Below are 13,979 nucleotides of genomic sequence, written 5' to 3'. Positions count from 1 at the left end.
AAGATGCTGGCAAAATGCAACATCAGCGATCCCACTCCTGGAGTGCGCTACGTGCAATACAAGGATTGTGGGAAGGCACAGAACGCTGTTGTGGAAAATCGCCTGCATCACTGGAAGACACGGGTCACTCTGGACAGGGTGACCTCATACACAGCAGAGGAACTTGCTGACCTCTCCATCTAAAAATACAAATCAGTTCAGTCACTGTTCTGACTTGCCTACTGCATGCTAAACAACTTCTGAGTCACACAGCCAGCCGCATTGCTCAGCCAGTAGGATGGCACCATCATTTTATCTTTCAGTGTCACCGGGGGGGGGGGGGGGGGGGGCACCAATATTGTGACATCTTCCTGTGTCACCCATTGCTCAATGAATGATTCATGTGATGTCAGCACTACAAGCACAAAGCATACCCAGCCAACAGCATACAGGCCTGCCACATTCCAAACACTGAATTGTGGGACACTCTTCCCGTCTCCTGTAGCTCCCGTGTAGCACTCGGGTCCCTTGGGGCCATGGGCGGACTGACCATTCGGCAACTAGGGCAATGCCTGAGGGCCGCGTACCACTAGGGGCCCCCATCAGGGTTGCCAGCCTCAGTAAAACCAGGGACAGTATGTGTTTTTATTACATCTGTCTCTGAAATGTCCCTTACCGACATCCTTTTGGTCTAAAAATCCAGAGATTATAGTGCTATCTTCGCCTTTCCATGACGCAAAGCAAGTTTAATGCTGCCATGTGTACTTCTCCATCTTGTCCCTGTTTTAACAATTGTGAATAGAGTTGATATGTGGTCGGAAAGTAGTAGAAACACAACCCAACCACCTATTTTCAATATCTGAGCGAACGAATCGTTAAAGAGGAAGTAAACCCTGATGAGTTTACTTCCTCTTTCATTCCCTGTAAAGGCAAAGCATAATGGACTACTATGCATCGCATAGTAGTCCATTATGTGTCACTTACCTGACACAGGAGCCAGCGATGTCACCGCTGTCCCCTGCAGTTCCGTGCGTCCATCTTCTTGGTGGGTCTCGCTGCTCCGGCACTGTGATTCGCCGGAGCAGCGATGACGTCACTCCGGCGCATGCGCAAGGGAGCCGAGACTCGCGGCATTGCCGTCATCAACGATGTCCCGCTCAGTGCGCCGCTGTCTACGGCGCATGCGCCATAGATAGCGGTGCCCGTCTTCGATATATTTCTTGGACCTACAGGTAAGCCTTAATCTAGGCTTACCTGTAGGTCAAAGTGGTTTGTAAGGGTTTACAACCACTTTAAGGGGAACTTTTAAGTCATTGTTAGTTTTAGATAGTCTGGTAGGCTAAAGTAGGCCTCATATCTCTTCAGGACTCCACAGATGATATCTCCTTGACAAAACTCTTCGTTCTGCACCTTTTAAATTTCCTATTCCATTCCCTACAGCAGCCATTCTCAACCAAAGTTCCACCAGAGGTTGCTGGGTGTTCTTCAAGCTAAGGCCAACTGACCTTCCATCTTGATGGTGCCTACATATTGCAATGGCCCATGCCATGTGTCACAGCAGCGGCTTCACATCAATGATCTTTATAGCAGTTGGAAAGGGTGGCATTGTGACCATTCTTCATACATATCATGGACATAAGGAGCATTCTTCACGCTGCTCCTGATGAACTGTTTTTAGGAGGGGTTCCCTAAAACCTACAGTGCCTTGCAAAAGTATTCACCCCCCTTGGCTTTTTACCTATATCGTTACATTACAGCCTTTAGTTCAATGTTTTTTTAAATCAGAATTATATGTGATGGATCAGAACACAATAGTCTAAGTTGGTAAAATAAAATTAGAAAAATATATGCATAAAACTATTTTTCAGAAATAAAAAACGGATAATTGGCATGTGCATATGTATTCACCCCCTTTGTTATGAAGCCCTTAAAAAGCTCTGGTGCAACCAATTACCTTCAGAAGTCACATAATTCATGAAATGATGTCCACCTGTGTGCAATCTAAGTGTCACATGATCTGTCATTACATAGACACACCTTTTTGAAAGGCCCCAGAGGCTGCAACACCTAAGCGAGAGGCACCACTAACCAAACACTGCCATGAAGACCAAGGAACTCTCCAAACAAGTAAGGGACAATGTTGTTGAGAAGAACAATTCAGGGTTAGGTTATAAAAAAATATCCAAATCTTTGATGATCCCTAGGAGCACCATCAAATCTATCATAACCAAATGGAAAGAACATGGCACAACAGCAAACCTGCCAAGAAACGGCTGCACAGCAAAATTCACGGACCAGTCCAATTTTTTTTGTATCATGTGAAAGAAGATGTTACACCACGAGAATCGTGATCTTTATTCTAAGCAAAAAAATAAATAAATTGTGATTCTCATTTTAGCCAGAATCGTGCAGCTCTGTTTCACACTGTAGCAGTTTTCAGGAGTTTTATTGCTAAAAACAGCACCTGAAAACTGCCTCTCCTGCCTCCCCAGCGTGGAAGCCAGAGTGCTTTCACACTTGGGCGGTGCGCTTGCGAAATGGGGAAAAAAAAAAGTCCTGCAAGCAGCGTCTTTGGGGCGGTGCAAGAGCGGTGTATACAGTGCTCATATACCACCCCTGCCCATTGGAATGAATGGGCAGCGCTTCCGAAGTGCCACAACACAGGCGCTATTAACCCCTTCTCCAGCCACTAGTGGGGGTTAAAAGCACCCCCACTAATGGGCGAAAAGTGCTGCTAAAATGACAATAAAGTGCCGCTAAAACTAGCGGCACTTTACCGCTAACGGGCCCACCACCCCAGTGTGACAGTAGCCTTATGCCGTGCACATGACCGGTTTTCCCATCGGAATAAACTCCAAAGGTTTTTTCCGAGAGTTCCGCTGCAAATGTCGTGCATACACACGATCACACCAAAGTCCGATCGTTAAGAACGTGGTGACGTACAGCACGTACAACGGGACTAGAAAAAGGACGTTCAATAACCAGTAGCCACTAGCTTCTGTCTCGTACTTGCTTCAGAGCATGCGTCGTTTTTGGTCCCTCGGACAAAAATTGAAAACACGTTTTAGGCAGTCAGAATATTTATTTTATTTTTTTACAAAAAAAGCCAGATGAAGCATACACACGATTAGAATATACGATGAAAAGATTCCATCTGTCTTTTTCTGTCGGTTATTCCACTTGTGTGTACGTGGCATTAGTAAATCATCCCCAGAATGCATCACCAAGACCCATTTCTCACTGTGGTAGCCTTCAGGCGTTTTAGCACCAAAAATAAATAGCGCCCATACAGCACCTGAAAACTGCCTCCCTAGTGCTTTCACACTGGGGCGGTGCGCTTGCGGGACAGGAAAAAAAAGTCCTGCAAGCAGCATCTTTGGGGCAGTCCTACACTGTCCCTGCTCATTGGAATGAATGGGTAGCGGTTCCCAAGTGCCTAAAAAAGCGCTACGGAAGCGCCATAAATGCAGGCGCTTTTAACCCCCACTTTGGCTGCTAGTGGGGCTTAAAAGCGCCCTGCAATCGTCCAAAAAGCACAGATTAAACAGCGGTAAAGTGCCACTAAAACGGTCAGCGCTTTACTGCTTACGGACCCGCCGCCCCAGTGTGAAGGCAGCCTAAATGAAATGAAGAAAACACAAGGAAATAAAAGCGGCGCTGGAATCACATTCCAATCCAACTCACGCATCAGAAATCGGGGCTTGTGAGATGAGCAGAGTTCAGGTACAAGTGACAGTTGTTATAATGGAGGGACAGTGAGAAATTCACACCGGCTCCATCACATCTCCTCCCCCCGCTGGTCACAGTGCTCAGGGGGCGCCCAGCCATTCATCACCAGATGTCACATCTACTGCATTTATCCCACCAACAGCCACCCGTGTCCCCGTCAGCTGTTCCATTCATGCTCATGGCTCTGATCAGACAGACGAGCCGGACACAGCTGTCAGAGGCTGCAAACAGTGACAGGTGTGTGCCAGCTGAACCCACGCCAACCTTTATACATCCCCCTACATTAGGAGCAGCAGATACACACCGCACAGGTATCATAGACACACATGTCATATCCCAGTCCATATCAATACATATAATACAGATCAAGAGTCACTATTGCCATCTATTTGCTGGAGTAATATCGGATTTAAATGCAACCCAAAGTGGAAGAAAAGGCCTTATTTCCAAATACCCCCCTCCCCTCCCCCAATCACTGATGTAACGAAAAGCCAACCATATGTCCCAATTTTTTTAAATCCATCTACCTGTTTAAAGTTACAAACAAGATCAAATTATTTTAGAGCTAGAATTATTGCTTTCGCTATAAACTTTGCAGCGATATCGCACATGTGTAGTATTGTACATAGTTTACAGGTGAACTACCTAAGTATGCGTTCATCTGTGCGCATGAGCGTGGGGGGAATGAGGGCGCTTTGAAAAAAAATAAAAAATTGTGGCGTGTTTTTGATGCAGTCCAGTGCATTTTCCCCCCTCTTTTTTTTAACCTTAAAGTGGAGGTTCGCGTTTTTTTTATTTATTTTTTTTAACTGCAGCTGCTGACTTTTAAAATATGGACACTTACCTGTCCAGGGTGCCCGCGATGTCATCACCCGAAGCCGATCTTTCCCTCGGCTGTCGGGTGCTGCCGCAGCCATCTTCGGTAAGGGTATCAGGAAGTGAAGCCTTGCGGTTTCATTTCCTGGCTCCCTACTGAGCATGCGCGACTCACGCTGCGCTATCCCACTGGTCCCTGCTGTCTTCTGGGACCCGTGTGTCTCTTCAGAAGACAGCAGGGGGCAGACGGAGAAGCACCAGAAGTGGTGTAGATACCTGCAGGTGGCTCGGGTATCTATGCCCAGAAGTGGGAGCAAAATACCTGTATTAGGCTAGGTTCACACTATTGCGATGCGGGAACGCCGCGAATCCGCGGCGTTTTCCCGCATCGCATACCTCCCGCCGGCAGTTCACACTGCCCTATGCGGACGGCTGGGGGTGTCAATGTTATGTTAATGACACCCCCAGATCTGTCGGCATATCGCAGTGCGATCTGCCGACTCGCACAGGAATCGGATCGCATGGTGTGAACCCCCATGCGATCCGATTCCGTTGCGGACCCAAAAAAGGGTCCTGTGCGAGTTTGCTGCGGGACAGCTGCGAGTTCAGCCATACTATCTGTATGGCTGAACTCGCAGTGCTACGGAGATCGGATGTGATTTGCTGTGCGAATCACATCCGGATCTCCCCCCGTAGCAGTGTGAACCCAGCCTTAGACAGGTATCTGCTCCCCCTCCCTCCTGAAAGATGCCAAATGTGACACCGAAGGGGGGGAGGAACTGGAAAAGTGGAATTTCCATTTTTGGGTCCAACTCCGCTTTAACCATTTGACCACTGGGCACTTTAACACCCTTCCTAACCAGACCAATTTTCAGCTTTTGGTGCTCTCACACTTTGAATGACAATTACTCAGTCATGCAACACTGTACCTATATGAAATGTTTGTCCTTTTTTTTCACACAAATAGAGCTTTCTTTTGGTAGTATTTAATCACCGCTGGGTTTTTTTTTTTTTTGCACTATAAATAAAAAGACTGAAAATTTGGTAAAAAAATAAAAATAAATACATTCTTTGTTTCTATTAAAATTGATTGCAGAGCATGGGCAGAGCATGGGCAGAGAGCAGCGCTGTGGGCACTAGAGATCCAGCCCACAGCGCTGCTGCAAACAATCTCTCCTCTCACACTGTACAGATCGGTACAGAGAGGAGAGGAAGGGAGGAACCGGCGTCATGATAGGACGCCGGTTTGTTTACAAGTGATCACTCCATCATTTGACGGAGCGATCGCGTAGTAAATGCCCGCTACCAGCCGCCATTTACCATGATCCGCGATGTGCCGGTTCTTCTGGACTCTGTGGTCACAGATTTTTCCGGGAGCAAGATTCTGGGAGGATGTCGCACGGACGTCCTCCCAGAATAAGCCGACCGTGCTGTAGCCATCTTTCGGCTATGGCTCGGTCGGCAAGTGGTTAAATAAGGACGTGTCTTCCAGTGCATTTTGGTGCGTTTTTCAGAATTCCTGTACAGTCCAGTGCAGGAAAAAATTTTTTTTTCCTGAAACTGGAATTGCAAGCACTGGTGTGAACTATGCCATTAAAAACCATATAACCCACTTTTCATGCGTTTTTGATGCAGAAAAAAAACCGCACTGGACTGCATGTTGAGTGAACTGGCCCTACATATTTTTTGATTGCTTTTATTACTATCACAAGAAATGTAAACATCCCTTGCGATAATAAATCATGTCAGGTCTTCTTTATGGAGACATCTGAAGTCTATCAGACCCCAGATCTCTCCTCTACCCTTGGAAGGACCAGATCAAAAAAATAAAAAAATAAACATTAATCTGATGCTTTCCCAAAAAAATAAAAATAAATAAAGTTAAAATAAAAAAAAGGAAATGTTTACATCTGTCCTAAACCAGAAGTGACGCCTCCAACCTCCTAGACCACAGAGGTGAACAGAAATGATCTGCTCTTGCCTCACCTATATGGGCAGCCATGCTCTGCTCTGCTTTGGGAGAAAAATCATCCACATTGATAATTGATAGTAAAAGCAGCAAACCTTACACATTGTTAGGCACACAATTAACCCCTTGATCACCCCTAGATATTAACTCCTTCCCAGCCAGTGTCATTAGTGCTGATCACTGTATTAGTCATTGGTGATGTCAGTGTCAGTTTGTCAATTCCCACCCAGTGTCAGTTAGTGTCATATTGCCCCCTAGAAATCGCTGATCACCACCAATACTAGTATAAAAAAAAAAAAAATCATTAAAAATTCCAGTATAAATACCCTCATTTGTAGACACTATAACTTACACGCAAACTAATCAATATATAAACGAATTTTATACTTTTTTTTTTACTAAAGACGTAGTAAATTATATTAAAGGGATGCATTTTTGTTGAGCTTTTTTAAAGCAAAAAAAAAAAAAAGAAAAAAAGATTTGAAAAAATAAAACGCTTAGTGTGAAAGCAGCCTATAAGCCAAAAAGTTGTTGATAGTGGCCAACAATAAATTAATATTCATTTAAATTCATGATAATAATTCAATTAAATACAATTTTATACATCTTTTTTTTTTTTAAACGTCAATTTCGGTGCATCCTGAATTTTCAGTTATGACACATGAATAATGAAATTCATAAATAAAAATACTGAATAACGGAAAAGTTTGTGTTTTTGTAAAGTCTGAGCAGACCGCATTGTGCCCGTGGCGTCTGCCTTAATTCACCCAGAGCTTGTGTACATTATTCCTCCCGTATGACAGCACCAAACAATGACGGAAGGCTGTATCTGCAGGAAGAAGTGCGCTCATTGTCTGGTGACATCTCGCTGCCAGCACATTCCTGGCACTATCCGGCTCGGCACCATTTAACTCCTTCATTAGAGGAGATACACAAAAACACATCAACTGTGATAGATGTGTCCAGTCCACCTCTGGAAAAGTCTTGTTTTTGGGTTGTGTACAGGACGCCAAGGTTGGGTCCTGGATGGGTACTATATATCACCAATATTTGGGTTGTGGTCCCTTTAACCGCTTGTGGACCAGCCGCCGCAGTTTTACTGCGGCAGGCTGGCTCTGCGAAATCACGTTATTGTTCATGATCTCGCAAGGCTTGGCTAGTGGGCACGTGTGCCCGCCACAAGCTCTGCGAGTCCAACAGCAGGTCCCGTGGACTCTATGTCCGTGGGTATACCCGCGATCACCTTACGGAGAGCAAGAACGGGGCGATGCTAATATAATCAAGCATCTCCCCATTCTGCCTAGTGACAGGACACTGATCTCTGCTCCCTGTAATCAGGAGCAGTGATCAGTGACGTGTCACACACAGCCCCTCCCTCCACAGTTAGAATCACTCCCTAGGACACACTTAACCCCTACAGCGCCCCTAGTGTTAACCCCTTCACTGCCAGACACATTTACACAGTAATCAATGCATTTTTAATCGCACTGATCGCTGTATAAATGTGAATGGTCCCAAAATAGTGCCAAAAGTGTCCAATGTGTCCGCCATAATGTCACAGTCATGATAAAAATCCCTGATCGCCGCCATTACTAGTAAAAAAAAAAATATATATATTATAAAAATGCCATAAAACTATCCCCCCATTTTGTAGACGCTATAATTTTTACGCAAACAAACGCTTTTTTTTTGCACTATAAACAAAAAATGGAGACAATTTTGAAAAAAAAAACAGTTTTTTTTTTGCTTTTTGCTATAATAAATATCTCAAAAAAATATATAAAAATGTTGTTTTCCCTCAGTTTCGGCCGATACGTATTCTTCTACATATTTTTGGTAAAAAAATAAAAATAAAAAAAAAAAATCACAATAAGCGTATTGGATTGGTTTGCACAAAAGTTATAGCGTCTACAAAATAGGGGATAGTTTTATGGCATTTCTTTTTTTTTTTTTTTTTTAAATAAGTGATCTTTATTGGGACTGCGACATTATGGTGGACACATCTGAGACTTTTGGGACCATTCACATTTATACAGCGATCAGTGCAATTAAAAATGCATTGATTACAGCATAAATGTGACTGGCAGGGAATGGGTAAACCACTAGGTGGCACTGTAGGGGTTAAGTGTGTCCTAGGGAGTGATTCTAATTGTGGGGGGGAGGGGGGCTGTGTGTGACACGTCACTGATTGCCGCTCCAGATTACAGGGAGCTGTGATCAGTGTCACTAGGTGGAACGGGGAGATGCTTGTTCACATTAGCATTTACCTGTTCTTCCTCTCCCTGAGACGATCGCGGGTATCCCCACGGACATCGGGTCCACGGGACCTGTGATCACGCTCACGGAGCGAACAGCAGCACACGCCCGCAAGCTGCCTCTTAAAGGGCAACGTACAGCTACGCGATTCTGCCTGTACGTGCCCTTCTGCCACAGTATATCTGCACGAGGTAGCCGGGAAGAGGTTAAGGGCAAACTTTTGAGAACACAGTATTTTGAAACATAGAAAGATTTATTGTTTTATGAATTAAAAAGTGTAGTGGTGTGAAACAACATCATGCATAAAACAGTACATAATATATATATAGCATGAGAATAACGCTTTTCCTAGATGCGTTTCGGGAATTTCGGAGTGAATCCCTTCTTCAGGGGTATGGAGGAGATGATAGTTGGAGACACTCCGTGCTACTTTCATGTGATCAAAAAAAAATAATAAATGGAGCTGAACAGGTATAAAGACGCATATCCAGAAGTGGAAAAAGTGACCAAATAAATGAGGAATCCTCTAGACTCAAGAAGTCCCTCACAAGGATCTCCAAGGTAGGTCTCCGCAGCCAACTCGAGAAATCCAACATGGAGCTGGAACTGTAGGAATGTCAGTCCTTGGTGTAGAGTGTCGGCGTTAATCTCGCCTGGTGGACACTGCTGTTCTGGGGTCCCCCTGGGAGATGAACGCTGAAATTTTTTTTTCCTTTAACCACTTGCCACCCAGGCCAATTCTGACATTTCTCTCCTACATGTAAAAATCATCTTTTTTTTTTTTTTTTGCTAGAAAATTACATAGAATCCCAAACATATACATACATATATATAATTTTTTTTTTAGCAGAGACCCTGGAGAATACAATGGCGGTCATTGCAACTTTATCTCGCATGGTATTTGCGCAGCAATTTTTCCGATGCTTATTTTTTTTTTTTTTTTTTTTAGGAAAAAAAAAAAAAAACTTTCATGCCTTAAAAACAAAAACAAAAAAAACAGTAAAGTTAGCCCAATTTTTTTGCATAATGTGAAAGATAAGTAAATAGATAGCCAACATGGCGCGCTCCAAAATTGTGCACGCTCGTAGAATGATGCCAAACTTCGGTACTTAAAAATCCCCATAGGCGGCGCTTTCATTTTTTTTTTTTTTTTTTACTGGTCACTAGAATTATTGCTCTCGCTCGAACGTTCGCGGTGATACCTCACATGTGTGGTTTGAACACCGTCTTCATATGTAGGTGGGACTTACATATGCGTTTGCTTCTGCGTGCGTGCTCGTGGGGACAGGAGCACTTTCATTTTTTTTTATTGTTAATTTTAAATCACTTTTATTTTGATGTAAACATCCCTTGTAATAGGAATATGACATGATTGGTCCTCTTTACAGTGAGATATGGGGTGAATAAGACCCCACATCTCACCTCTAGGATGGGAAGCCTGAATTAAAAAAAAAAAAAAAAAGAAGAAGATCTCAGCCTCCCAGCCGAGGCGGTGCCTTTTGTTTGAATGCAGAGGCCGGGTGTGATGTGATAACATGACACATCATAGAGACTCCGGCAACCATCTGGTACGCCGGAAATCTCTATGGTCACCATCCGGGGCTGGCGGATCTGTTCTCTGACTCGCCAGTGGCAGGGACAGGGGAGAGAACCTCTAAAAACGTCCAAGCGGCAGAACAGCCACTATGATCGTTCTTATGGTATAGGGCAGTGATGGCGAAACTTGGCACTCCAGATGTTTTAGAACTACATTTCCCATGATGCTCAACTACACTGCAGGGTGCAAGAGCATCATGGGAAATGTAGTTCCAAAACATCTGGGGTGCCAAGGTTCGCCATCACTGGTATAGGGGATCGCCGGCTGAAAAGCCACTATCTGTATGATGCCTGTAGCTGCAGCCATCATTCAGATATCCCGGCACAAAATCAAGGACGTCATAAGATGGCGAGCAAGTAGTTAAGAACTATGGGTGGAAGTGACGTTTGAATTTGCTTCCGCCCTCCCATGCTATGGAGCCGAGCGGGGGGCCATCTTCCCCTCAGTCAGCAGCCAGGCATCCATGGGAGAGGACGCGATCGTCTCCGCCACTACCGGCGGGTCCGGTAAGTAGTGGAGACAACTGGAGCGTGGCGGGGGGGGGGATCTCTCCCCCGCCGCCGATAAAAGTGATCAGGCGGTAAAGCCACCGCGGAGACCACTTTTACCTTAAAGAGAAACGCGCAGCGTTCCCAAAAATACAGAGGTTATGCCAGCTAGCTGCTGCCATAACCCTGGTATTTAGCGTCAAAGTACTGACGTACAGGTACGCTGTTTTGCGTGAAGTGGTTAAGGTAAAAAAAAAAAAAAAACTTACAACAGCAGCGCCTCCCAGCTTCCACCTTTAGGGCCGGTTCACATTTGTGCGATGCCAGACATCGCATGTAATTCGCAGCGCACGGCTGTTCACATTACATGCGTTGTCTGTGCGGTGCGATGCACACAGATAGTCTGGCTGATATCGCACCGCATTCGGACCAAACACGCACAGGACCCTTTTTTCTGTTCGGACCAGAAACGGATCGCATGTGTGTTCACACTTATGCGATCCGATTCATGTGCGAACTGTCAGTTTGCAGTGCGATACGCGAGCTGAAATGGGGGGTGTTAACATATAATGACACTCCGCAGCAGTTTGCATATGGCAGTGTGAACTGCCGTGCGTGCCGGGTGCGAAGCAGGAACTCGCGGTTGATTCGCAGGGTTCTCGCATCGCACAAGTGTGAACAGACACAAACACTTACCTGACTCCTGTAAGATTTCAGCTCTGTCTGGCTTCACTTCTTCTCTCCCCTCTTCCTTCTCTCACAAGCTCCACTGACAACAGCAACATTCATTGGCTCCTGCTGCTGTCACTCAAATCCTGTGAGGAGAGTTTAGCTACCTCCCGCCCGCCATATAGTAAAATGACGGTGGGCGAGATCTCGCTCCCTCACAAGACGTCGCACCCAGCGTCATCGCTCTGGTACGCAGTGATCACGGCATGTTCCTAGGACAAGGCGTGGCCCCTGATCTGGGTAAAGAACAGATGACGAGGCTCTTTACCATGTGATCGGCTGTGTCCAATCAGAGCCAATCACATGTAAACACTGAAGTGCAGTTTTTCGGTTCTCCTCGCCTCACACTGACAGAGTGTGAGGAGAGGAGAGCCAATTTTTCAGCAGAGACTGTACAGGGAATCAGTGCCCCGATTATCAATGTAGCCCCAGCAGTGCCCGTCAGTGATGCCTATCAGTACTCTCCAGTGCCCACCAGTACGCCACATCAGTGCCACCTCATCAGCGCACATCCGTGAAGGAGAAAACTTACTTATTTACAAAATGTACTGACAGAAACAAAGAAAAACTTTTTTTTTATCCCAAATTTTCTGTCTTTTTCCATTTTTTTTTTAGCAAAGAATTTAAAAATAATCCCAGAGGTGATAAAACACCATGAAAATAAATCTCTATTTGTGGGAAGGAAATAAATAAAATGTCATATGAGTGCGGTGTTGTACGACCGCGCAATTGTCAAAGTCTGACAGCGCTGAAAGCTGAAAACTGTCCCGGGCAGGAAGGGGGTGGAAGTGCCCGGTGCCCGGGTATTGAAGTGGTTAAGGAAAAAAACAAAACACAGCATTACAAAATACCTCTTGTAGTGATCTTTTATGTTACACCGACTATCTTTTTTTGGGTGAACTTAATGGCCAATATCCCCCATCCCCCCATTAACTATGGAGGTACAATAGACAGAGGGGGTTATTGAGGTATAACAGAGGGACTAAGGGGGTATTACTGGGGTGCAATGGAGGGATTGGGGTATAATAAAAGGCAGATAAGGTAATGGGGGTACAATAGAGGGTATTATTGGGGTACACTGAAGGGGTACAGTAAAGGAGAAGGGATTTTGGGGTATAGTAGAAGGGGAGGAGAGATATCAGGGTACAGTAGAGGGGGAATATGGGGGTACAATAGTGGGGGGAGGGGAGATATGGGGGTATCGCGGTACAATAGTGGTGGGAGGGGAGATATGGGGGGTATCGGGGTACAATAGTGGGGGGAGGGGAGATATAGGGGGGTATTGGGGTACAATAGTGGGGGAGGGGAGGGAAGGGAGATATGGGGGGTATCGGGGTACAATAGTGGGAGGAGGGGAGATATGGGGGGGTATTGGGTTACAATAGTGGGGGAGGGGATATGGGGGGTATCGGGGTACAATAGTGGGGGATATGTGGGGTACAATAGTGGGGGATATGGGAGGTACAATAGTGGGGGAGGGGATATGGGGGGTATCGGGGTACAATAGTGGGGGATATGTGGGGTACAATAGTGGGGGATATGGGAGGTACAATAGTGGGGGAGGGGATATGGGGGTGTATCGGGGTACAATAGTGGGGGAGGGGATATGCGGGGTAAAATAATGGGGGAGGGGAGATATGGGGGTATCGGGTACAATAGTGGGGGATATGGGGGGGGTACAATAGTGGGGGAGGGGGGAATATTGGGGTATCGGAGTACAATAGTGGGGGATATGGGGGGTACAACAGTGGGGGAGGGGGTATGAAGGGGTATCGGGGTATAACGGACGAACAGAGGAGAGATGTGGAGATCGGAGAACAATGGATGGAGATCGGAGGGAAGGAGAAGCGGGGGTGACACACACAGAACGGCACCGGGTGTAAGGGAACGTCACCCCTCCATCACCCGGCGGTGGGAGGAGTCAGCGCCCGGTACTCACCCCGCAATAGGAGGAAAAGAAGCCCCGAAACTCTCCGCGCCGCCATCTTCTGCCCCGAGGATGTACTAAGCTCCGCCCACCTATGTCCATTGGTCTGCTATTCCCAACATCTAACGGTATTCAGGGATGAAGGCTTTTTACTTCCCTCTGCTGGTCTCTTCCAAGTATTACACCTCCTTCTGTTCCCTATACACAGCCTGTGATCGCCACCTGTTGGTCCATGTTTAGTATTACAACCTCCTTTATCTTCCATATACAGCCTAACAGCTTACTGTTGGCCACCTGCTGGTCACCTCCCGGTATGACATCTTCTCTTTTCTTCTATGTAAGGCAATTCTACAATTAGTTTGTTGTGGTCTGAGCAGTGTGAGCAGCAAGGAGAAAAAAAAGTTTTCACAGCAAGACATCTGGGGAACTAAAAAAAATCATCTATTGGAGTACGTCATACCATTATAATAGGATGGTTAATGGGCCAAA

At 45.7% G+C, this 13,979-nt stretch overlaps 1 protein-coding gene across 1 annotated transcript in view; it reads right to left on the bottom strand.

The window, feature by feature from the left end:
• The window catches only part of JAM3 (junctional adhesion molecule 3), a 59,656-nt gene extending 46,029 nt beyond the window's left edge, over window positions 1-13,627 (bottom strand). Inside the window, exon 1 of the mRNA XM_077457907.1 lies at window positions 13,503-13,627. Coding sequence (XP_077314033.1) covers window positions 13,503-13,548 — 46 coding nt within the window. The 5' untranslated portion in view covers window positions 13,549-13,627. The remainder of the gene's footprint in view (window positions 1-13,502) is intronic.
• Window positions 13,628-13,979: the final 352 nt, after the last annotated feature.

This window comes from Lithobates pipiens, unplaced genomic scaffold (assembly GCF_037356315.1).
Source record: "Lithobates pipiens isolate NorthernLeopardFrog02 unplaced genomic scaffold, aLitPip1_a1.2 Scaffold_27, whole genome shotgun sequence".
Taxonomy (NCBI): Eukaryota; Metazoa; Chordata; class Amphibia; order Anura; family Ranidae; genus Lithobates; species Lithobates pipiens.
The sequence above is the reverse complement of the archived record's forward strand: the minus strand, read 5'-3'. Positions and strand labels throughout refer to the sequence as shown.